At 34.3% G+C, this 24,969-nt stretch overlaps 1 protein-coding gene across 3 annotated transcripts in view; it reads left to right on the forward strand.

Annotated features, from left to right (window-relative positions):
- The window catches only part of DGKB (diacylglycerol kinase beta), a 684,789-nt gene that overhangs the window by 253,603 nt on the left and 406,217 nt on the right, over window positions 1–24,969 (forward strand). For all 3 annotated transcript variants that reach the window (XM_046021573.1, XM_046021575.1, XM_046021574.1), the window contains 3 exons: window positions 1,624–1,740; window positions 10,681–10,754; window positions 14,190–14,264. In XM_046021573.1, the coding sequence (XP_045877529.1) occupies window positions 1,624–1,740; window positions 10,681–10,754; window positions 14,190–14,264 (266 nt within the window). The remainder of the gene's footprint in view (window positions 1–1,623; window positions 1,741–10,680; window positions 10,755–14,189; window positions 14,265–24,969) is intronic.

Below are 24,969 nucleotides of genomic sequence, written 5' to 3' on the forward strand. Positions count from 1 at the left end.
GCAAAAAAACCCTCTTTCTCGTTAAAGAATTAAACTAATTGAATTTAGTTAATTTAATTTAACAGCATTAAACTAATTAAATTTTAAAAATTCAGGTTGTAATAAATTTTATCCATATTTTATATATAATATGTAACTATATATACAAATATATTTTTATGTTTCTATAAAAGGAGGCTAAAGGGAATAGAGAAGCGTACCTGACATTTGAAAAGTGGGGAGTGGTCCCAACAAATACACTGAAAAGAACTTCCCAGCAGAGTGAAGAGTGATTGCCAAAACTCTGAATTAAGAGCATGCTGGTGATCAAGGAATAATGAGAGTGTGGGGGTAGCTGGAGTGGAGTGAAGTAGGATGAGCGTGGCTGTTATGTAGAGAACCTACTGTAGGGAGACAAAGATGGAAACCAGTTGACCCATTAGCTGATGGCTACAATAATCCAGGCAAAGAAGAAAACAGACCTAAAGTATGTAATGATAGAAATGGTGAGTCATCATCCAGGTTGGGATTTGTTTTCAAGGAGGGTAGGCAGGAAATACCAATGTGGAAAGATACAGAGGACATTTGTATGTATGAGTTAAAGTTCAAGGGAGAATCTGAACAGGGACTAGAGCATTAGAAGTCCTCCTCATGAAGTTGATTTGTATGTATGAGTTAAAGTTCAAGGGAGAATCTGAACAGGGACTAGAGCATTAGAAGTCCTCCTCATGAAGTTGAAAGTTGAAGCTGAAGTTGAAAATCAGAGCCTTGGGATTTAAAGAAGCCACCTGGGGAGTGAGTGTAGGGAGTGAAGATGAAATGTTCAAGAAAGAGGTTAAATGTTATGGACTATAAATCTGGAGGAAGAAAATGGAAGAACCTCTGAGGAAGCAGTTAGGGAAGTAACAAAAGAGCTAAATATGAGAGAAAGATGTTTTCAGAAGCCCAGTGAGGCAAGTGTTCAAGAGGGAGGAAGAGGTCAGTCAGCATTTTATCAAATGCTGGGAAAGATGGAGGCCGACCAATAGATGTGACAATGAGAAGGTCACTGATGATTTTAAGAAGAGCATATTTGGTGGATTAATGGTGAAAAAAGCTTTTGGGTTGGGTCAAAGAGAGAGTGAGAGGAGGGGGACATAGAAAGAGGAGGCAGACAACTACAAGAAATATTTCCACTATGGTTAACAAAGGCATTACCTAGGATGGAATGTGTGTTTTAAATTTTATGCCATCCTGGATATAAGTAGCCCCTTATAAGTTCATCATGTATTCGTTTTTTACATTACCTGTATTTATAAGCATTATTTTTAGTGCTCAGTAACATCTTTTATAGCTTCATATTATTTATTTCTATCATTCCTTATGATAATAATTCGCTTTAGTGGTCCTTGAGAACTTCTGATGAACGGTCCTCATTGGGAACATAGGGAATGCCATCTGGTTTTCTTTCTTAGAGTCTCTTTAACTGGTGTTTTTATTATGCATCTATCGTGGGGACTAAGCCATTTGAAAGCAACAGCATTCTTAGTATTCACTAGGAAATCCAAATAACGAATGTGGGCCCAAGTTTGTAGCCACAAAGGTTTTCTTTGTGTTGCCCTTTTTAGTAAAACAACATTCTTATAAAAGATTTCCTCCTTCTAGGAAAGACAAGCAACGGTGAAGAAGGAAAAAGGTGGTTCCCAGCAATCAAACAAAGTGACAGATAAGAACAAAATGCAAAGAGCCAACTCGGTGACAGTGGACGGGCAAGGCCTACAGGTACGACTTTTTAAATCCAAATTTGAGTAACTTTCACACTGTTAATTGCTATGTTCTTACACATATATGTCCAGCTAGCAACACATTTATTTAATGTGCAGATTAGCTTAGCAGAGGACTTCGGAAGGATCTTTATTAATTTATCAGGATGTCAGTTTTATATTTGATTGACAGAGTGACACTCCAGTTATATCAATCACTTCTGATGTTATCTGCATTTGAACTCAAGTTTGTAAGACATCTTTTGCCAATCTGAAGATTTTGCAAATATCACTAAATATACACATTTTTTATATGCATACATATTATTTCTTTACAAGTTTACTTCATATATATTGTTTGTATATTTGGAAGAGTCATTTTAGTGGCAGAAGTGTCGAGGGAAAAATAAAATGAATTTCAAGTGTGTGGATACTTTTGTTCCTATGTAAATAATGAAATAAAGGATTTATAATGATTTATCCATATCTTCTAAATTTTAAAATCAAAGTTGAAAGTCTGTATATATTTCTAGTTTAACTAAACACAGGTAGCTCAAAATCATGTTTTTAGTACTTTAAAAACCTTTAATACCCCTAGGATCTCGGATATTAGGAGTAAGATTTCTTTCAGTTTTCATTTTAAGACATTCTATAGATTGTATGTATTGTATTTATTTGCCTCTCTTCCTCACTCCAACATAAAAACAATCCATGAACTTGGCTGCATCAATGAAATTGTGAGTTCATTTTTGTCTTTTGCTCTTTTACCTATACATTTCTCTCTTCTAATTTTCATTTCCTTTCTTTCTCAATATGCTTTGAGTTTCACGTTCTCTAGGAAAATTTACCAACCACTTACCAAACAAAAATATATTTTGTCACATACCTGTCTTCAATATACATAACCTTTTATTTTTTATTTTTATTTATTATTTTATCTATGATATGATGGATTATGTGTTTTATATGCCTTAATTTGGAAGCAGAGTTCTGAGCACACAGTAGTTGCCTAAATGCATGTTTCCTCATTATTTAGACTATCTCATTAAAAAGTTAATAATAATTGCTTAAATATTGATAACCAGATTATTGATTTTTTCTGATCTAATAAAACACATGGTGAATAGAATCTTTTAAATAATTATTAAATTCAAATATAAAAAATTCTAAATGATGAAATTATTACATTAGTTAGAAAGTTTAGAAATCATTCATCAAAAGGATAAATTAGGATTTACAGCTTTTGGTAGTCATCTCTGTATGTTTACCATCTCACTGAGAGATTCAGATATGAAGTCTATCCACTTTGAGAGCCAAAAAGAAGGAGGAGTGGTGTGAAAAAAAATGTAAGTGGTCCTGCAAAATTTTTAGTGAAAAATTTTTTTTATAAATTTAGTACTTCAGTTGCAAATATTGATTAGTTAAATCTTTAGTCATTTTGAGTTCCAGTGGTGAACATTTCAGAAAAGAAAATTAATTTTAAAATTCAAGTGCATTTCACACATGGCTAGACATTTCTCAGTATGAAGGGGAAACATGTACAATTTGTTTAACAGTATTGCTAGACACCGTGATAGTATTTTATGCCTATTAAGTAAATGAATCCTCTCAGTAAACACATGCAATAAATATTCTTAATTCTCTCAATAAACATAAGATAAATATCATCATTATTATCACCACTTACAAAATGTTCAAAGGCAAAGTTATTCCCAGGGCCTCACAGTTCATCAGTTTGTAAAGCCAAAGTTTAATAAGGTTCACTTTGCTTAGAGTATATGTATCTTACTCTTATAATACCCGGTCTCCTTGTTAAAAAAGTTTAACAGGTATATAAATGCTAACTTTCTGACCACCTTGTTCTGACCACCTGCCTTTCTCTGTGAATGTATTGCATCTCTCAAACCAGATAATAACTTCATAACTTTCTTTTGCTTATGAATTTATCTGGTAAAGTTGTTAGTAAGCACAGGGTAGACATTAGCCCTTATAAAACAGCATTAAATAAATACCATGATTATTATCATCATAAATTTTTTGAATTTTAACTGCTGGGTTTATAATCATGTGCAACAATCTATTTCACCTCAGCAGAATGGACTAAACTATGATACACATATGTGTTCATACAATTTTGAGGAAAACATAAAAAAGGTAAAAGAATCAATTATTGGATAACTAATGCAGGGTAGAAAAATAAATAAATTTTGTTGTGGTGATCAACTTTAAAATTATAAAATTGTTGTTCTTTATCAGGAAAGGTAAAAAGATGTGCCGGAAAATTAATTTTTCTGTGAGCTTTAAAAAATGTATATCATGAAAAAGCATAGAGTTGCAGCCTGGTTTGCAGATAAGTCTGTGACAGAAGAGATCTACACTGCTTAGAGAAGACTATTAATCATAGTTACGCACATTCATCTTACTTCTTTCCAGCTAACCAGCATAATGATCAGGATTATTATTTCTAATTAGAGGAAGTAATAGATCATGTGTAACCTTAGGATGAGTCTCATTAATTAACCCGGGTCCTAGGGGACTTCAAATAGAGGTGGTTAGGCACTCTGTCTTTGTCAGCGTTCACACCATAGGTTTACACTTAATATATATGATCAAATGTAATTGAAACTACAATTTCTAACATGTACGAGATGTAAAAATGCAGATAACTATTCACATGTGAACAAACAAGTGAAACAGAACCACTGCGTAAACTGTATTAAACTGAAGTTACCTTGTCCTTGATTATTCTCTGAGAAGAATTTCCAAATAAAAGGGTCGCTGGAGAACCAAAAAATCTAGTTTGTAGTGCTCTTAACACTAGAAAAAATGGGGAATCTTTACATTTAACTGAGTCAGTACCATCCCCTACCACAACTGCAGATTGTAAACAAACATATGTGTGTGTATGTGTATATCCATGTGTACTATATACAACTATATAGTGTGTGTATCAGTTAGTTCCCTTTATTTGACTGATGTGTGTGTGCACGTACCTATGTGTACTTTCGGATTCTCAAGCCAGTTGGCTCTTCCATAATTAGCTCATCATTGTTATTTAAGTCCCTAAGTCCAGAATTGTTATTCTACACTTTAATACAATAACCTGTAAACTGAGTCCCTGTTCCCAACTTATAATGTGCTAGATTATAAATAATATGGAAAAATGGAGCCCAGTAATTAGTGTCAGGACAGAGTTAGCGTTGTCTCTAATTTTAAGTAACTATGGCCAGATTGGGCCTCATTAAAATGTGATGTTTGAGTCAAGTCTTAGGTGAGTCCTTTGGTCTATGGATGTCTAGGGGATGGACAGCCCTAAGACAAGTGCATGCCTGGCAAGTTCTAGGATCAACAAGACCAACTGCATGGTTGGAGCAGGCTGAGCAATATGGAAACTGGTGAAGAGCACTTTAGAGAAGGAATAGGGGCTAGATGCTACAGAGCCTTCAGGGTCTGCAAAAGAACTCTGGCTTTCCATCTGAAAGAGATGGCAAGATATAACATGATCCCAACTTAAATGTTGAAAGGCTTACCTTTGTTGACATTAGACCATTAGGGAATAAAGAGTCAAGTTTGGAGACAGCCACCAGTTATTGAAAGTTTATAGGTTGGAGATATATCCACTATAGAGCAGGGGAGGTGAAGAGATAGATATTCCATGTATTTTGAAGAGGGTCAGTAGGCTATGCTGATAGATTGGATATACGGTTTATTAGAAATCAGGGAATTAGGGACATCTCTTAAGATGTTTGGCTCATTCACCTGAAATGAAATTTGCCATTGACTGATATAAAGAAAGGTGTGGGTGAATAGATCTTGGAGAGAAATTTCTGTTGCCGGTAGACATCTAAGTGGAGATGTTTAAGTAGTAGACAGATATGTGGATCTAGAATTCAGGACAGAGGGCAGATATAAATTCGGAAGTGAAAGGTGTATCGATGGCACTTAAAATCATCAGATTAAATGAGACTACCAAAAGAAAGAATATATAGAGAAAGGAGTTGTTAAACTGGAGCCCAAAACCAGTCTGACTCAAGTCACACAATAACCCTTTTATGTGAGTAATAAGTTTTCAAAGGATTAGTTCTTTCTCTATAGAGAAGAATCCAGTATAAACTGTCCTCTTGGAAGGCCGTTTGTACCGAGTTTATAATCATTCAAGTTTTTGAAAAAGTGTCTTGAACATTTTTTCCCTTTGTCCATATTTTCTGTGCTGTACTGTATTCCCTATCTCAGTGTTTCTTAAACACTGGTCTGAGAAGGCCAGGTCTCTGTGGAGATGCCTCATGCATGATGGTGGGATGAAGGGAGGCTGAGAGTAGGTTCAGCGTTCTTTCATGCTTCAAATAGAGCAACTTACCTTTCATCTGTCTTATATATTGTTCCACTTATGATTATTTCAAGTGCTATATAAATGTTTACTTCCAAAAACAAATAGATTTAGGCTGACAGAATTTCTTTATATATGTATGCTTTAGCTTTCCCTCCCATTCCACTAAAATCTGTAACAAAAAATATATAGTATTTTAGAATAGCAGTAAGTCAGTGTTCAAAATGAATGAATTTTATGTTATTTCAAAATTTTGTATTCAGTGAAAATTGAAAATTCATATTAAAGACTGTATTATATATAGTTCAAAGAGAATTAGTAAACTTGAATATAAGATTGATGTATTAGTGCTCTTTAATTCCTGGATTCCATTCAGGTTTTACCAGTTGTCCCAATAATGGCTTTTATAACACAAGCAGCTGGTACAGAATCATGTAAATTTCCTGGTTTTGACACTTGTATTTATGTAAGAGAACGTTCTTGTGTATAGGCTATCTTTAAGTAAACAAGAGTGATAAAGTACCATTTTGGAAACTTAGTCTCAAATGGTTCAGGAAAAAAAATGTTATTTGAACAGTCCTTTGAACGTTTTGTAGATTTGAAATTGTTTTTAAAGTATAAAAATAAAAATATCACTTCAAAATACAAAAAAATTTTAAGATATTTCCATATAACTTTATTCATCAAAATCAAATATACCAAGTTTCAGAAACTAAGAAAACTTTGTATTTTTTTAACCTCTTTATTTTCAGTACAAATGATTTACATTAGAATACAAATTAGCTCTATTAGACTAAATTCTGAATTCTGTAAGTTAGTTTTTACCTGATTTTGACCTCTTTGGAAAACAAAATCTGGAGCAAATAGATTGAATTAAGTAACTGAAATATCATGTCTAGTAATACCTATGTATTTTCTTCCTTATCTCAGACTCTTTAAATTACAAAAGAATTAACTGAAAATGATTATGTCTCTACTCAGTAAGGACAAAAACATAATGTAAAATAAAATGAAAAATATAAAGTATCTTCAGAGATTTTGATATCAAGTTTCTGTTCTGCACTCAGGGTCTAGAAATATTTACAAGTTTGAGAAAGTATAAGATTTCTATGTCTGGTTCCATTTGTATTCAGTTCTGTACCCTCATGGATCTTGTCTTTCATACCAGTTATAATTAAGATCTGCAACATGTAACAGGGAAATAAAAGCAAAAACAAATAAAACATAACAGTGGTTTAGACAAGATACATGTAAATTTGTAGTATCTTCAAGGTCACCTCATTGTCAAAGATGACTGCTGGTCCTTATAGTATCAGATTTCATCCTGGCATCCAGAGGAAGGTGACTAGAAGCTCTCACTCTTCCTTTGTAAAGAGCATGTCTTGAGTTTCTATAAAACACTTCTGTATTAATCAAATTGGGCTGCTATAATAAAGTATCATAGATGCGGGTTTAAACAACAGACATTTACTTATCACAGTTCTCAAGGCTGGAAAGCTCAAGATCAAGGTGACAGTTAAATTTTTTTTTTTAATTTTTTTTTTTAAAGATTTTATTTTATTTATTTGACAGACAGAGATCACAGGTAGGCAGAGAGGCAGGCAGAGAGAGAGGAAGGGAAGCAGGCTCCCTGCTGAGCAGAGAGCTTGATGCGGGGCTGGATCCCAGGACACTGGGTACATGACCTGAGCCAAAGGCAGAGGCTTTAACCCACTGAGCCACCCAGGTGCCCCTGTTTTTAAATTTTTTTTTTTAAGTGACAGTTAAATTTTATTCTGAGTCCTCTTCTCTTGGCTTATAGGTGGCAGTCATCTCCTTGCCTGCTCTCATGACTTTTTGTGTACACAGATGCGGGGGTAGATCTTTCTTTTACAAGGGTACTAATCCCATCATGAAGCTCCCACTCTCATGACTATCTAACCTTCCTTGCTTCTCTAAGGCCCTGTCTCCAAAACCACCATAGGGCGGCGCAGGGGAAGTAGGATTTCAACATAAAATTTGGGGAAACACAATTCAGTCTATAGACTGTATTAGGTCAGGAGTTTTATCTAACATCATTATCAAAGGGACTCTATTCCACAGAGCCTGGAAACTACAAATAGATACCTGAAGTTTTCAGTGTTTGGTTTTTATGTAGTCTTATTTTGTAAGCTTAATTTGTGATAAGATAGATGGGGAAAAGATTGCCAGATAATTTGATTTTTCCTGAATTTCCATTTGGAACATTTGACTTTTGTCACTGGTAGAGCATCATCATTCTTCTAAATTCTCTCTTTATCTAAATTATCTCCCATTTTCCTAATGCATTTGAACTGTTTATCCATTTACCCACCTCTAAAAATGACATCCTCATTTCTGGATTTTGGAATCCTCTATAGCCTGTATTCTAGTGGGATATATACTTGCTAGTAATAATGTGTAGAATGCAATTGTTTTATAGCTTTATACTGTCCTTTATTAATAAATAGTTATGATGCCTTTAAATATTCCAATAAACCTGTATTTCTGAAAGGCATCCTACAACATATTTTCAAATAAATTATAAATATCAGACAGTGTGAATTTAATATAATCTAATTTATTTTAATAGAATGGTAAGCTGAATGTTGAGTTTGGGGAAGATCATCTTAATGAGTGTTTGGGTTCAGATTTAATGTTTTGCTCAAAAACCTTTATTTACCTTGAGATTCTCACCTTTATTTAAAAATAAGGAGTAACAATTCAAATTAAGTGCAAAAAGGCAACTAAAATCCACATGTGTTTGCATTCCTTTTTTTGCATGTGCAAAACTTTAGTTCTATCTGTATTTATAATTGGTTGAAAAATAAATTGAATGCAAGTCTTTAGATAAAGTTGTGTTTTAGTGTTTCTTATTTCAGCTTTTAAATGAGGGGAAAGGGGAAACATTGCAAGTCAGTAGCTTAACCTAGTAGGCACTTTCTATATATTAATTGATTGAGCACACTTGGTTCAGGAGAGAACTGTGAAGTTACTACAAATCCAGTTCATCTGTCTACCTCCTAACTGAATTAGAGTCAAACCAGGAACAAGGAACCTTTGTCCTCTTTACAGAGGAAAGTAAAATAGAAAAATACAATAGATTAAAAAGGGGGAGAAGTAAAGTAAGAGTAGAAAAAATAAGGGTATTTTAGTATATTATAACTAATGTGAAGATTTTAACATTTCCCCAGTGCCTATATACTCATCAGAAAAATAACATTTCACCTAAGATTGGAGGAAAATATATTAGAAGAATATTTTAACTTATGTTGTTCAAACAAGCAGGAAGAAAGGACATCATATGTTTATTATATTTACTTTTTAATTTTTTTAAAGATTTAATTCATTTGAGAGAGAGACAGAGCATAAGCAGGGGGAGCGGCAGGGAGAGGGAGAAGCAGACACCCCGCTGACCAGGGAGCCCGATGTGGGGCTCAGTCCCAGGAACCTGAAATCATGACCCTAACTGAAGGCAGACCCTTAACCATTTGAACCACTCAGGCGCCCCCATCATATGTTTCAATGGGTGTTTTTGTCTCATTACATATTTAAGAATACTTTCTAAAAGGGAAATTCATAGCAGTAAATGATACCTTGAATCTACTTTCAAAAAGTAAACTGATCTAGAACTATTCAACTTAATGTTAAGAAGGCTCCAGCAGTTGCATGTTTTGTTACTAAGTACTTTTTTGTCAAACTGTATTTAGATGGGATTTATGTAGTGGTAGATTAAAGAGGACCATTTGTATTTAAAAGTCTACCTATTAACATTAAATTCAGGTAAAGTGCAAGAGCTCTTCTTTACCACCATATTGAAAACAACTTTACCTCCCCACACACCAATAACAGCTATCATTTTATTTGATTTATTTTATTTCCTGGTGTGTTTCCCTGTGGACTGTATATTTGTTTGTTTATTATCTATTTCTGCATTAGAATATAAGCTTCACTAGAACAGGCACTTTTTTTTTGTTCAACCAAGAAGCCAGTAGTGATGAAAGCAGTGAATGTCATAGAGTAGGAGCACCATCAACTTATGGATTCCTGTTTAGTAAACAGACCTAATTAACTGGCTCTCTACTCCCCAAGCAGGGAAAGAAAGCACTGAGGAAACATTGTGTAGAGGCAGACAGTTAGGCTGAAAGAGACTTCAAACCATCTTACTGAGATTCTAATGGACAAGTGATTCGATAGATGGATTCCACACATGGCGCAAAACTCTATTGTAGGTGTCTGTCAAATCAGGGCTCTCTATCATTTGGTCCCTTTCTTCTAATCTTTCTTTCTCCACTATATTCTGTCTGCTTTACTCACTGTCCCACAAATCATGCCTTTTGTTTTCTTCTCATGGCTATTCAATCACCATTTCCTCTTCGTAGCTGCCTTCCTCTCTGCCCTATACCTAACTAGACCCTCCCTCTCTTTGTGTAGTGAGTATGCTTGTTAATATATATTTAGTCAAAACATAGGGTTTAATTGAGTTACTAAGTAGATCTGTCTATCCATTCATATTACAGAACTTAAGAGCCATATTCTTAAAATGGTTAATTTTTATTTCATGAATTAAAAATAAAAGGGTCCTCTTCGTAGATAATGTGAATAATTTGTCCAATTATCCAACTTTTCTTTTAGATTACCCCTGTTCCTGGTACTCACCCGCTTTTAGTTTTTGTGAACCCCAAAAGTGGTGGGAAGCAAGGAGAACGGTATGTTTTTAGAAATCGGGTTTATTTTCTGTGTCATGTGTATATAAAAAGATAAAATTACAGTGTAAAAACATTTTAAAACATTATTCCCTATGGCTAACAATTTTAATGTCAAATAAATAATTCTAGCATCCTTATGTAATATATTGATATGATTTCTCCTTATATTTACAGTTTAAATATTAATATAATAATGGCCTTTATAGTTATTTTTATTATCATGTATCAGGTATCTGAATTCTCTCTGCTCTATCGCCCCTAGCCCCTAACAAAGAGCATTGCATACAATATGGCTCCATAAATACTGTTGAATGCAAATTGGTTCTCTTAATGGTCAACAAGACGACTTCACATAAATCATCATTCACTAGTGAGGAACAGAATTTATGTCCAGCTTCTAGACAAATTACATTATAATGATTTTCTGCATGTGTGTTTTTGGAGTACATGATGCCATATATCCTGGAGGAGCACAATATATTTAATCTGAATTATAATGAGCTGCATTATTGAGGTCCCAATATATTGACAGACAACACAAAATTTTTGTTTTTGTAATAAATTAATGGTTAAATCATAATATTTAATAAAAATCTGAAAATCACCACATCGAAGTGTAAATCCTACATGCTTCTTAAAAGGGGTGTCATAAAAATGCAGTTGCACTTGTTTTAATAATTTCTAGAAATCTTTACTAATCTCAGCCCCAAAATGGGCAATCAAATAAAAGCATCCATGTAAACACTATGATAATAGAATAGAAATTTCCATTCTGGTTCATCAAATAATGAAGTTGAAAATTGAAATGTTTTCATGATTAGTGAAATTTTACAATTTCCTTTCCAGTCATCTAAATTTCCAGCTTTATTTCAATGAAATGAAGAGTGCTGTTCAATTTCCAATCAACAAAATATTATTTCTGCTGAAAATTTTTCCTTTATTAACATAGAGTCATATTTTTTTTTACTTTGCTAAACATGATAGAAATTATTTTAAATAGCTAGTGACATGAAAAAATATTTACATTGTTTTACTAAAGAGAATAGTTGCCTCATTTTTGGAGATACAAAATAGTAATTAAATAATAATGCTAAAATGATTTTCTCCTTTACTGTGTATAGTCTGCCATCTTTATGTATTATGGACATTTGGGAAAAAAGCAAAGTTTTTACACAGAGTTAGATAGGATTAAATTCATGTTGAAAAATGAGAAATGAAGTATCAAAAGAAAAAAAGAAAAGGTATATTTTCAAAAGGCAAACGTTCCCCTCAAATTAGAACATGGGTCATGCAGGATGACCCTTAACTGAATATCTGACTTCCCCTTCTCCCATCAAGGAAAAAATACACAGATACACTGAAGTCATCAGCAAATTAAGTGGGGAGAAGGGATGACATTTGAGTGCTCCTATATGTATCCACACTTATGTTTTGTTCTTCATACATGAACAGGGACCAATCAAAGTCACAGGTAATGTAAATATGTAAGCATGTAAAGGAAACCTATTATGAATGAAATTTTCCTGATGAATGAATAAGAGTCATCTTTCACAAACAATGATATTTCACTCAGGATTTCCTTTAAGAATACTGGGTTTCTTAACTTTGATATGTTAAATAAGTAGCAAAAGTTTACAAAATTATAAAGTCACACAGTTTCCCTGTACCAGTCAACAGGTGTGAAAATGTTCCCATAGTATTCATTCATTCATTCAAACAGCAACACCTGAGTGAATCCAGACTACTAGGAACTGGGGATAAAAGACCTAGAATACAGCCATGCAGGGAGGCAGGCACAAACAGATACACCATAATATCATAAGATGAATGCTGAACTAAAAATGTTTAAAATGAAGGTGCTGTGGAAGTTCAGAGGAAGGAAGGGTATCTGAAGACTGAGAAGTCTTTGGACAGGAAGTAGCTTTTGAGTTGACATAAGTAGATGATATGTGTAGATTTCCAGGTGAAGGAAAGACATTTGTGAAAGCATGTTGTCTTTTTAGGGAACGAAGAGATAATCACTAAAGTTAAAATTTAAGGCAAAGGAATGGAAAGAGAAGACTTAACCTATGTTAAATATAATAAAATATTTTTTGTTGTAAATAACTTAAACCTAGGAACTTTTCATCACAGAAACAGCATGGCTGTATTTCACCAGCCCTGTGTAAGAGGACAAGATAGGTCTAGACTGTATAGAGCTGGTGAGAGAACTGGGATGCTTGAGCAAAGGCAGTGAGATAGAATTGCCAAGTTTAAGATTTTTATTTTTTATTTTTTTTTTTTATTTATTTGACAGAGAGAGACCACAAGTAGATAGAGAGGCAGGCAGAGAGAGAGAGAGAGGTAAGCAGGCTCCCTGCTGAGCAGAGAGCCCGATGCGGGACTCGATCCCAGGACCCCGAGATCATGACCCGAGCCGAAGGCAGCGGCTTAACCCACTGAGCCACCCAGGCGCCCCAGAATTGCCAAGTTTAATAGACATTACTGTTAGAAGGTCCAGGACTGTTCTCCAGTCGGGTTCAGATGCTGGGGAAAAGGAAGTACTGAGAATGACTCTTAGGATCTTTCTTGAGACACTGGTTCATATAATTAATCAAAAACTAGAATGTGAGGTTATTGCAGATTTGGGAGTGTGGTGATAGAAACAGATACTACATAGTGAATTTGGACAGTTTCTATCAGTAAAGATAGTCTGAATATGTTTGTAAAATCTATGGTAATATTTTTACATTTATGTAAAAATTAACTTTTAAAATCTAAATATATTCCTTCATTTTTAATATTTTATCTAAGAATACCAATATAGAATGTATATTTACTTAGAAACAATTGTGTTGCATTTGTTGGACAATGATTGATTTCTTCTGAAAAAAAAGAAAAAAAAAGAATTATTTAATATGTGTCCGTCGAAACAGTTTAGCAGTTGTGTGAGCTAACTGATCAGATGATGGTTTATGTGAAATAATTAAACAGATGGGGTCACATTCTTTGGTTACATGCATATATACAACATGTACAGTCCTATTTTATATGTGGGATAGATTTCAGCTTGATTAGATTGGCTCCCAAACCTGTAAACTTCACAAGGATCAATTAGAGGAAGGTAGGTAAGTAATTTTATTCTGATACTCTTAAAAAAATGTATTTGAAATCTAATTAGCTAAACAATATTCAAAAACAGGATAAATAATATTCTAAATACATATCCATATTTAGAATGCGAATATCACTATTTCTAATTTATTGCCCTTAATTGGCTACTAAATCTCTTTTTCTTATTGAGCTGTTATACTTCTAGTATTATTAATGTAAAATTTATCAAATATATTTAGTTACAACCATGTATATAATTACAACATTAAGAGGTGCTATTTATTTAAAAATTGGAGAGTATCACTAAAGTCCTTTTTTTCCCCCATATTTTCATCTTTATAGAATTTATAGAAAATTCCAATATCTACTAAATCCTCGTCAGGTTTACAGCCTTTCTGGAAATGGACCAATGCCAGGGTAAGTCCAAGGATAATATCATTGCCATTGATTCATTTAATAGTAATTAACAAAATAAGCAGCCTGATGTACCTAGCAATAATGTTATTTGAAACAGCAGCCAGATAGTACACATAAAAACATCGAATATCAACTATATAAGATTAACCAGTACAGATGCTATTTTTAGCATCTGAAATAGTCTGTTTCAAGCAGATTTTTTTTGCCCCTTCTAAGTTTCATGAAGTACTGCTCTACTACTGCTACTAATCACACAAACACACTGGCTGGGTACCTAAACATCCAAACCATCTGTTTGAAGAATCACTGTCTCTTCTTCTCCTTTTTAAATAAAGAAGGAGGATCTACTAGGAAAAAGCTAGTTAGCAAAGAATAGAAATCATGACATGATGTTTTCATTTACTGCTTACGAAATCTAGTGACCACCACTTTCTTACAAGACACTTTATTAATGGGTAAGACATAGCAACAGAAGTTTATTTTTTCTGGCAGCAAACCATGTACTTTTTACAACACAAGTATATGCTGAACTCAGTCATCATTACTTTGGCCTCGTTAACTAACTAACATCGTCTTCCACTGACCTGTTTTCTCTTTATCAACTTGAGTAAGCGTTATACCAGATATAGTGGAAGGAGGCTCTATAATGCTTATCTGAGCTTCTTTATTAATAAGAAAACAACAGCATAAAACAGCAATGTGATTAAGTTTTCTGGGTTATTCTCAGATACTAGAAATCAGATATTGAAACTGGACTCTCTTAGATGCTCAGAATAAAGTGTATACCGTTGTGTCTAATGTTAAATACACGTAAGTAAAATAGTGAGTTAGCACAGGCTTCTGCAACACTTTCTTCTCTTTCCTCTGCTCCCTGCCACCTGCTGGCCAGCACCGGCTGAGCGGTGATCTGGAGAGCCTCCTTGCTGTAGAAGGCAGGATCATCCTAAGCATTTAGTTCAGAACAGTGTCTTTGTCAAGTTCCAGACTCCAGGATCTAAAGGATCATGATAAGATTATTGGCTCCTTGAGGCGCAGGCAAGAAGTCCTGATTTAGAGAAAGCTGTGCAGAAGTAAAGTCTTAATGTTAACACAGAAGCTTAGTCAGAATGGTTCTTTTTCTTGTTCTTCAATGTTCTCCGAATTTCAGAGTAGTAGCTCTTATTCTAAAGGCTCAAGCAACAGTGTGTTCAAAAGTTTAGCCATTCCAGGACCTCTGGAGTTCTCTGCAGACCAATAAATTGAGGCTTTGCCTGTATTCCATAATTAAATGCAATGCCGACTGACATGCTAATTATAAGCCCATATGTCTTTGACTCATTTCTGTAAAATGAGAAAAGTAATACCTGTCTCATAGGATAGTTGTGAAGTTAAATGGGATAATACCTATGAAGCGTGTAAAAATTTGCTTAGTACAAAGGTCCTCAGCTAATGTTCCTTATTCTCAATATTATTTATAGTAATATTAGTTAATAATTAATAATTGCATGTTTGTAGCTTTATATAAACATTCTGTAATAATATTGATTTTAGCCTTGTTTTCATTTTCATTTTTTTCCCCACTCCACTTTAAATGTGTACTACATGCTTCTTTTCACTCTTTCAATTTTAGGCATCTTATTATCCAGTACTTGATTTTAATACACTGAAAAAAATAAAAGTAATATATGTACTTGTGAAAATCCACATTACAATGAGTCTCATTTAGAAAGTAAGTTAAGGCTCGCCTTCAAGCACTAACACTCCTCATGTGATAGCACTGCAAATTGTTTGTGTGTATCCTCCCAGGACTTCTTACAAGAGCATACAACCTAATGTGTGTATGTGACGTATTTACATACAATGTATTCATGCATACGGAGTATTCATATACACACACGCATGTGTATGTTGTATGAATAAGTAGATTTTTTTAAAGATTTTATTTATTTATTTGACAGACAGAGATCATAAGTAGGCAGAGAGGCAGGCATAACGAGAGGAAGGGAAGCAGGCTCCCCGCTGAGCAGAGAGACCAATGCGGGGCTCAACCCCAGGACCCTGGGATCATGACCTGAGCCAAAGGCAGAGGCTTTAACCCACTGAACCAACAAGGAGCCCCTATTTAACTTGGAATATAAGACGTTTATTGTTCTGCAGCTTGCTTTTTTTTTTTTTTTTAAACTCAAAAGCATATGATGGATATTGTTTGAGTTCAGCAGATATTGATGTTTCATTATCTTTAAGAGCTGCACAGTATTCCATGGTTTTGTTAGTTATTCCATTATTGATAAACATTGAGGTTGTCTGTACTTTTCAATTATTACCAAATATGCAAAGTTAGCACTTATCAATGTATTTATGTCTTTCGAAAGTTTGTTCAAATGTTTGCATAGAATAGGTTGATATAGGTAGAATTGCTTGATTGAGAATATTTTCCATTTTAGTTGTGTAAGGTTCTGCCAAAGTTCTAATCAAAAAATTTATATTGAATTATAATCCCAGCAGCTATGTATATAAAGCTAATTTCCCACAAGTTTCTTTAAATTGGCTGTCTTCAGTAATTTCTGTTTTGGTCCAATGTGATAGGTGAAAATATACATGTCATTTTCATTTGCATGTGTTTGATCAATTATAAAGTTTAATATGGCATTAATTAGATATACTTTTCTATAAACAACAGAAATGTACCTTGGCTTATTACTCAAAATAAAGTTCAATTATGAGGTCACTCCTAGAATTAATAGAAAAAATAAAGAACTCTGTTTCAGTAAAGATAGGGATCAGGACAATTTGAGGAAATGGAATAACGGGATCAAAAGGACAAAGTCCCATGGTAGTTCTTGCCAAGAGGAATTGATTCCAGTTGCTTTTGGTATTCTTATTTCTCTGCTCAACATTCAGATCCTGTGAAAAGTATATTTATTTGTTTCTCTCATTTCCCATGCTGCAGCCTTGGCTTGTTTAGGATGGGGGATCTTGACTGACAGTCCTGTCAAGGCTTTATCTACATGGTTTGTCCCCCTAAAGCTAGACAAGGATATATAACCTGAGGATGAAAGAGGAATTCTTGGAGGGGATAAACCATACGTGTTCAGCACAGTGCAGCCATAGGGCTGTCCAATATCCCTTCTTTCTGAACACAACAATTGAAAAAATTATACTAGTCAATATTGCTACTACCAAATGCACAACTGAAAGCACACATTCTTCTAAAATGTAGACACCCCAAAGTTTCATACAGTCACAATGTACAACTCCAAGTCCTGGTGAGCAGGAAACAACTGTGGAGATGACTTCTTTCTCCTCACTCTCCGTACATTGGGGATTAACATACAGAAATGTAATGAGAAATTTAAAAAATTAACTACAAATGTGAATTTAATTGAATGATAATTTTAATAATATAAAGAATGAAACACATGTAAAGTCTGTGGCACTGGGTTTGCAACTGGCTGAAAGCTGTAGGTGAAACTTAGAATGTTTCTCCTGCTTATACGTTTTTACCCAGTGCGGTGACCCGTTTTTACCTGATAGTTCTGAGATTTCGGTAGTATTGTTTGCATAGGGCTGAATTAGTCTCTCATTTGCCGTTACTGAAAGGCATAGTGGTATATGGCAGTATTAAAGTTATCTATCAAATATTTCCAGTTCTTCTCCAGGTGTTTGATTATATTTACTTCCTTTAACCATAGCAATGTAGAGTGTCCATATAGCTTTCTCATAATAAACCTCGGGGATAAAGTATAGATTTTCCATGCTTTCTTATCATTTGCCACAGTAACCAGCAGTATTCTAGATATTGGCTCTTTTGTTAGCTTGGATCACAGAGTGAAGAGAGATAGAAAGACACCCCACCCCCACAGCAACACATACGGCTTTACCCGTGATCCCCATAGAATGAGGAATAAATAAACCTCTCTAAGGCTGTGCCCCTATGATTTGGGGTTATTTGTAATTATATATAGTCTGATCTTTCATGACAAACCAATGCTAGAAAGAGAGATCCTATTAGTACTTTCTATACCCATTGTATAGCAACAAATCTATTTCTCCTTGGGAATCAGAATCCACTATATCAGGTAACATCATCTTTTTTTTTTTTTTTTTTTTCTTATTTGCCTAGTCCTATGAAAACCCTCAATAATGTCTAGGTGTCAGTTTTAGCTCCTAATTCAGTGAAAACTTTATTGTCTTATATGGCAGCATTCTCTATTTGGTGTTAAAGCATCTAAACCATGATAGTTAAAAACTGAGGGGATGGGAAGCAGAATTTTGAAAGTGGATGTACTTGTCAGTGTTCGTAGGGAAAGAGATCCAATAAGGTATATAGAGAAGGATTTATTATAAGGAATTGGCTTATATGCTCTTGGAGACTGACAAATACAAAGTCTACAGAGTTGATATTTCAGTTTGACTCTGAAGGCTGGCAAGGTGTTTTAAAACCAGAAGGAGCCACTGTCCTAGTTTGCAGGCATCAAGCTAAAGAGTTCTCTCTTTCTGGAGTAGGGTCAGTCTGTTATTTTGTTTTGACCTTCAGCTGATTGGATGGGGCCCACCCACATTATAGAGGACAATTCTCCTTTACACAGTCTACCAATTTAAGTATTTATCTTATTATTTATTTATTATTATTTAATTTATCTTATTATTAATTTAAGTATTAATCTCATATAAAAATACGCTCACAGAAAAACCCAGAAAAATGTTTGATCAATTATCTGGTCATCCCATGACCCAACTAAGTTGACACGTAAAATTAACCATCACAATGTGTATTAAGTCTACTTGTATGTTTCATCACTCAAAATGTACCTTTTGGCCCCGGGACCATGTATTTTCTCACATGAGTAAGCAGCATCATATAGTTTAGAGCCTGTGCAGCAGCAGTTTGTAGTACACCATTTAAGTGTTCCCACTGATTCAGGGACTGAGCCTTTAGTAGGCTATTTCAGCATTCTACTGACCAACTGCTTCTGCCTGATGAAATATAAGAGAAGACTTTAAGTCTTGGGAGCATCAGCCCACTGCCTTTCTTCCTTCTCATTGAAAGGAATTTTTTGAAAGGATACAGCAACATGTGAGACACTATGATAGTGTGTAAGTCATTCAATAAATCAATTGTAGTTACCATTGACAAAGACATAATGGGAAGGAAAAGTAAATCCAATTGCTAGAATAAATTCCTAGTGTAATGAGGCAAAGGCTACAGTTCCATTATGAAAGGTGTCAGGTGAATTTAGGCTACTCCTAAACAGTTGGCTGAGGCTTTTAAAGTAAATCAGCATATTGGAGTTCACTCATTGGTCTTTGATGACAACTGAGCACTCCAGAGTCAGTATCTACCTTTCTTGTTGAAGATTAATTAGTGTTGTTTATCTCTTTCGATAGTCTTCCCTCCTGCTAATAGGAACATGAGTCTTTCTTTGCACACTCACTCGGAGTAACTAAGGAAAATGCTGACTGGGATTCCTTCGGATCATTTGCAGTCCCATCTATGGGTTAATTCTGAGAAGTTCACTTATATAAGCTTTCCTTTCATCACTAATTCTCTATTCTTGTCTTTTCCAAGTCCTTCATAGTCTAAGGCATGTTAGTAACCATTACTATTGCATTAATGTGTTTCATAAACTCTGGGTATCATTCTGCCCAGAAAAGGTAGACAGGTTTTATTGTGTAAAATACGGCTCCCTGGTCAATTGACCGCCTTTCCTGTCCTCCCCGTATTACCCCTAGTATGGTCGTAGCGCCAAGCTGTCTACTTCCTGCTTCTTCTGGCATATCATGGAGAGGCATTGGTAAACCAGTTTTTTCTTTTATCCTTAAAGAGTGAGAATAAAAAAGTCCCCATGAGGAAAAAAAAATTAGAAAGAAAAAGGTATGGGTTGAAGGAGTGGTGCAGAGTATAGGGAGATTCCGAGTATCTGAGGGGTGGTCCTAAGCATTTCAATGTCTTTAAAGCTCCCCAGTTGATTCTGTGCAGCCAGCATAGAGAACCACTAAATAAGTAGATTGATTGCTATATAATAGGTGTTATACGCCATATAATATGGTACAATTGGGGTGACTTCCCAATTACATTTTTAATAATCATTGTAAATTCTTAGACAATTATCAGTCTTTTGCAGTACCGTTTTTTTTTTTCCCCCGCAGTACCGTTTTTATAGGTTGTCACATATGGACGAATCAGAGCCCGTAATTATGTCTTAGATCAAAATTCAGATTCAAATTTCAGAGAAAAATTGTTTCATTGACCTAGTTTGTCCATATGCCTACCCTATTGTTTGGGTCAATACAGTTGGTTTACTTGTTTGATAGATCTACCAAAACCATTCTCAGCACTGTTTCCCCTAATCAAATAAGGCCAAAAAAACAGATGCTCCAAACAAGTATTTTTTTTTATGTATACTAAACTTTTGTATTTTTTGAGTAAAACATATGCTCTTTTATTTGCCCATATTCCTTTTGATATATTTGTCTCTTTTTATGTTCATTTTGAGATCTCATTACGTATTAATGTCATAATTTTATATACGTTGCAAATGTTTTCTTCTACTTTGCTTTTCTTTAAATTTATGTATTTTTGTCCATATAAATATTCCAAATTTTCATCTACTAATCTGTGAAGAATGATTTCTCTATTTTATATGTTTTAGAAAACCCTTTCCTCAAGCCAAGATTATGAAATGTTCCTGTACATCTTCTTTTATTACTTTGACATTTTGTTTTAAATTTCTGACCTTTAATCTTTTTTCTTTTTTAAGGATTTTATTTATTTATTTGACAGAGAGAACGAGAGTACAAACAGGAGGAATGGCAGAGGGAGAGAGAGAAGCATACTCCCTGCTGAGCAGGGAGCCTGATGCGGGGCTCAATCCCAAGACCCTGAGATCATGACCCGAGCTGAAGGCAGACGCTTAACCAACTGAGCCACCCAGGTGCCCCTCTGACCTTCAGTCTTTAAAGATTGCATTTTTATCTTAGAAGTGCATTGAAAGATATGGATTAAGTAGTGGTGGAGCACATTTTCCCGCTTACATTGAAATGTAGTTTTCCAGGATGTCTGCATGGCTCTGTCAGTTAAACGTCTGAGTTGATTTCATCTCAGGTCATCACCTTAGGGTGATGAGATTGAGCCCTGCGGTTGGATTCCATGTTGGGCGTGGGGCCTACTTAAGATTTTATCTCTCCCTCTCCTTCTGTCCCTCCCAACTCTCTTTAAAAAAATGTAATTATCCCAACAAAAGCTATTCATTAGTCCACTGTTTCACCACTGATTTGACTATTTTGTATATGATGAAATAATATATATGTTAGAGCATTGCTGCTCTTTGCTTTGTTAATTTGCTTATTGTTTCTAATAATAGACTTTTATACACTTTAATTCCCTAATTATTCTCTCAAAATTTAATGACATTCTCTCTCTGTTGTTTGTTCATGTCTCAAGTTTTAAAAAAAATGAGTTTGAACGTAATTGCATTGAATTTCTAGTTTCAATTGGATCCCTATGAGAATGCCATGTTTCTCATACCAGTGCCCACGCTGTGTCCCTATTGGCAGACCTGAGCTTCTAAGAGAGTTGTTTCTTGTTATCCTGGAGGCGAATGCCACGGGTAGCTGTTCTTAATGGGGACTGTGGCCAGGCTGTGCTGTAAGCCTCCACTTGGTCCCGTGACTCACCTTCTTGCTTGTCGTAACTCTTCCCACACCTGTTTCTTGCAGTGCTACCCCTAATCAAGCTTTATTGACGGAGCTACTCTTGCAGTCATTCCCTTTTAGTGTTTTGCTTTGGAAACTGTTCCATTCTCTAAGGTCTCTTTACTAATCTAATACTCATTGTGATTTAGTTTCATCTTTGTTTCTGGTGCATTACTTTCCCACTGCTAGAAGATATCTATATAGATACATAGATATAAATATACATCTAGATTTATAAATCTATATATAAATCTATGTCTAAATATAGATTTATACATAAGTATAGATATATCTATATCTACATAGATATAGATAGGTATACTTTTATCTGCCACCATAAGCCTGTAGTTATTCATAATCTAATTTATTTTTTAAAAGATTATTTATTTGAGAGAGAGAGAGAGAATGAGAGAGAGAAAGAGAGAAAGTATGAGAGGGGAGAGAGTCAGAGGGAGAAGCAGACTATCTCCTGAGCAGGGAGCCTGAAGCAGAGCTCAGTCCTGGGGCTCTAGGATCATGACTTGAGCCAAAGGCCGTGGCTTAACCAACTAAGCCACCCAGGCCCCTTACTTGTTATTTTAATTTCCCTTTTTCCCATTTTTCCTTTTTACCACACCATCATTTGTATCTCTTCTCTTATCCTGTCTTTATTATTTTTTTCTTTTCTGACAGTTTGTTTATAGAGTAGAGACTTTTCTTGGTGTATTGAAACTATGCTAATCCTTAGTGTGAATTATTGAGTAAATACCAAACTCTTTGGACATTTCTCTTTTTGTCTTTAATTGTTTTCAAGACAAAATGGCTATTTGTTTGTTTATTCCCATCATATCTCCTTATATAAAATCTCTCTGATCCTATTCTATTTAGTGATCTCCAAAACTAGTATCTATGTCATAAAATTGTTTTCTTCCTGATAATGCATATTGTGATCTAATTGAATAAATTATTTGGAGGTATAAACTAGTTGGAAAAGATGAAATATAAAATATGTATTGCTTTCTGGTCAGAGAATGATGGGATTTTTTTCCTTTACAACATTAAAGTAAATATGCACATCTCTAGCTTCTCCAACAACTGCATATGCTAATGTGGCCTATGAAACGTCAATATCAAGTTTTTATGTACTTGTGACATAGCTTTTTCTTTTCCGACTCAAAGCTTTGTGAAAGTATAGATGGTTTATTTTATTTGCATGCCATCCCTAAAATATTTCAGAAAAAATATCAAGTATTTATTGAACTGAAATAAAATGTAAAATAAATCTTTTCAAATCATGCAAATTATTTTCCAGATTGTTACCATAATGAGGTATAATGAATCTTTTATGAAAGGTGCTTTATAGAAATCTTTGGTTTCATCTAACTGAACTAAATGCAAAACATATATAACATTAAAAATAAAATTTAACAGTCTACGAATTCACATATTCTGAGTATCATACATACTTACACATAGTGAAATCTTTAATATATTCTATTAAAATAAATGTGTAACTTAGAAAAGATATAACAGATTCCACAGATTTTATTACTTTCTTACTTTAAGATATAATTTTATATAACAAAGTTTCTACCATATTTTATGTAAATAAAATCCATCTTGAATCAGAACTTATGACCTACTACATATGTCTCTTGCTTTGGAATCTTGTTATGTCAGAGAGTTATACAAAATCCTGAGAATGCTGAGAAAAAGTTCATCAAAATTCAGTCTAGCTACTGGAAGTTTCCAGAAAAAAATGTTGCTAGTTGTAAAAAACTGTTGGTAATGTAAAAATAAAGCACTCAGCTCACCCTTTCATTCCTCAAGATTAATCCTATTTTATGAATGATTTTGTGAGCCACTTCTTCTTCTTTTTTTTTTTTTTAAGATTTATTTATTTATTTGGGAGGGGGTGGTGGCAGAGGGAGACAGAGAGAGAAAATCTCAAACAGACTCCCCACCAAGTGTGGAGCCTGATGCAGGGCTCATTCTTATGACCTGGAGATCATGACCCGACCCAAAATCAAGATTCAGATGCTTAATTGACTGAGCTTCCCAGGTGCCCCTAAATGGGTGAGCATAATTCTGTCTTTATCACTACAGCAATTGAGTTTGACAATTGATTTATATTTTTATATTAAAAATCTATAGGTTAGTAAAAGTAGCAAAACATTAACACATCACTACAATTAACAAAATTATATAATTATCTGCCTTGTAGAAGAACTTCCCCATTTCAGGTATTACAACTCTGTAGTCACTTTCCACATGTATCAGCAAAATGCTGTAGTCACTTTCCACATGTATCAGCAAAATGCATTATGACTGTAAAAAAGTTCAAAAATCTGAAATGTTATTACTTATCTCACAAAGAAGCAATAGTAGCTGGCTGAATAACAGTTAGACTAGACACCTATGTTTTTATTTAGAGATTTTCACTTATCTAAATTCCTTGAACACTCTAAAAGGAACAACATCACTTGAATTGCTTCTAGAAATAACCAATTTGTCTATATGATCTAACCTGTTTCTTATTTTATTCTACAGAAGTCAAGCCTCTAATAAATAGCAAACTATTTTATTTGAATTTTCACAGTTGGCTAAGCCTGCCCAGCATGTTTCCCTGGCACAACCTTCCCATAAGCCCCAGGCTGGTAAAAGACATGTCCTTATTAATGAATGAATACAGGGAAACTCATAGTAGATGGTTATCTCAGAATCCTATAGGAATGATGATCATGTCGCTTACTCCTATAATTTAATTAAAAAGAATAAGAGTGGACAGTGTAATCCACACTCAAATAGACTAATGATGCAGCAGCTAAGTAAAAAGTAAAATGGTGGCTTAATAATGACAGTATTAATAGTAACATAAATTGATCCAGAATTTATTTATTAAATGGCTAACAGATGTCAGGAACAAGTCTTAGAACTGCCACTCCACTTGTAACAAAACAGACAACACTTTCTGCTCACATGGCTTTATGTTTCAATGGAGATAGACAGATTAAACTAATAAAATATACATTGTGTAAGTGGAGAAGGTAAA

Source organism: Meles meles, chromosome 10 (assembly GCF_922984935.1).
Source record: "Meles meles chromosome 10, mMelMel3.1 paternal haplotype, whole genome shotgun sequence".
NCBI classification, from domain to species: domain Eukaryota; kingdom Metazoa; phylum Chordata; class Mammalia; order Carnivora; family Mustelidae; genus Meles; species Meles meles.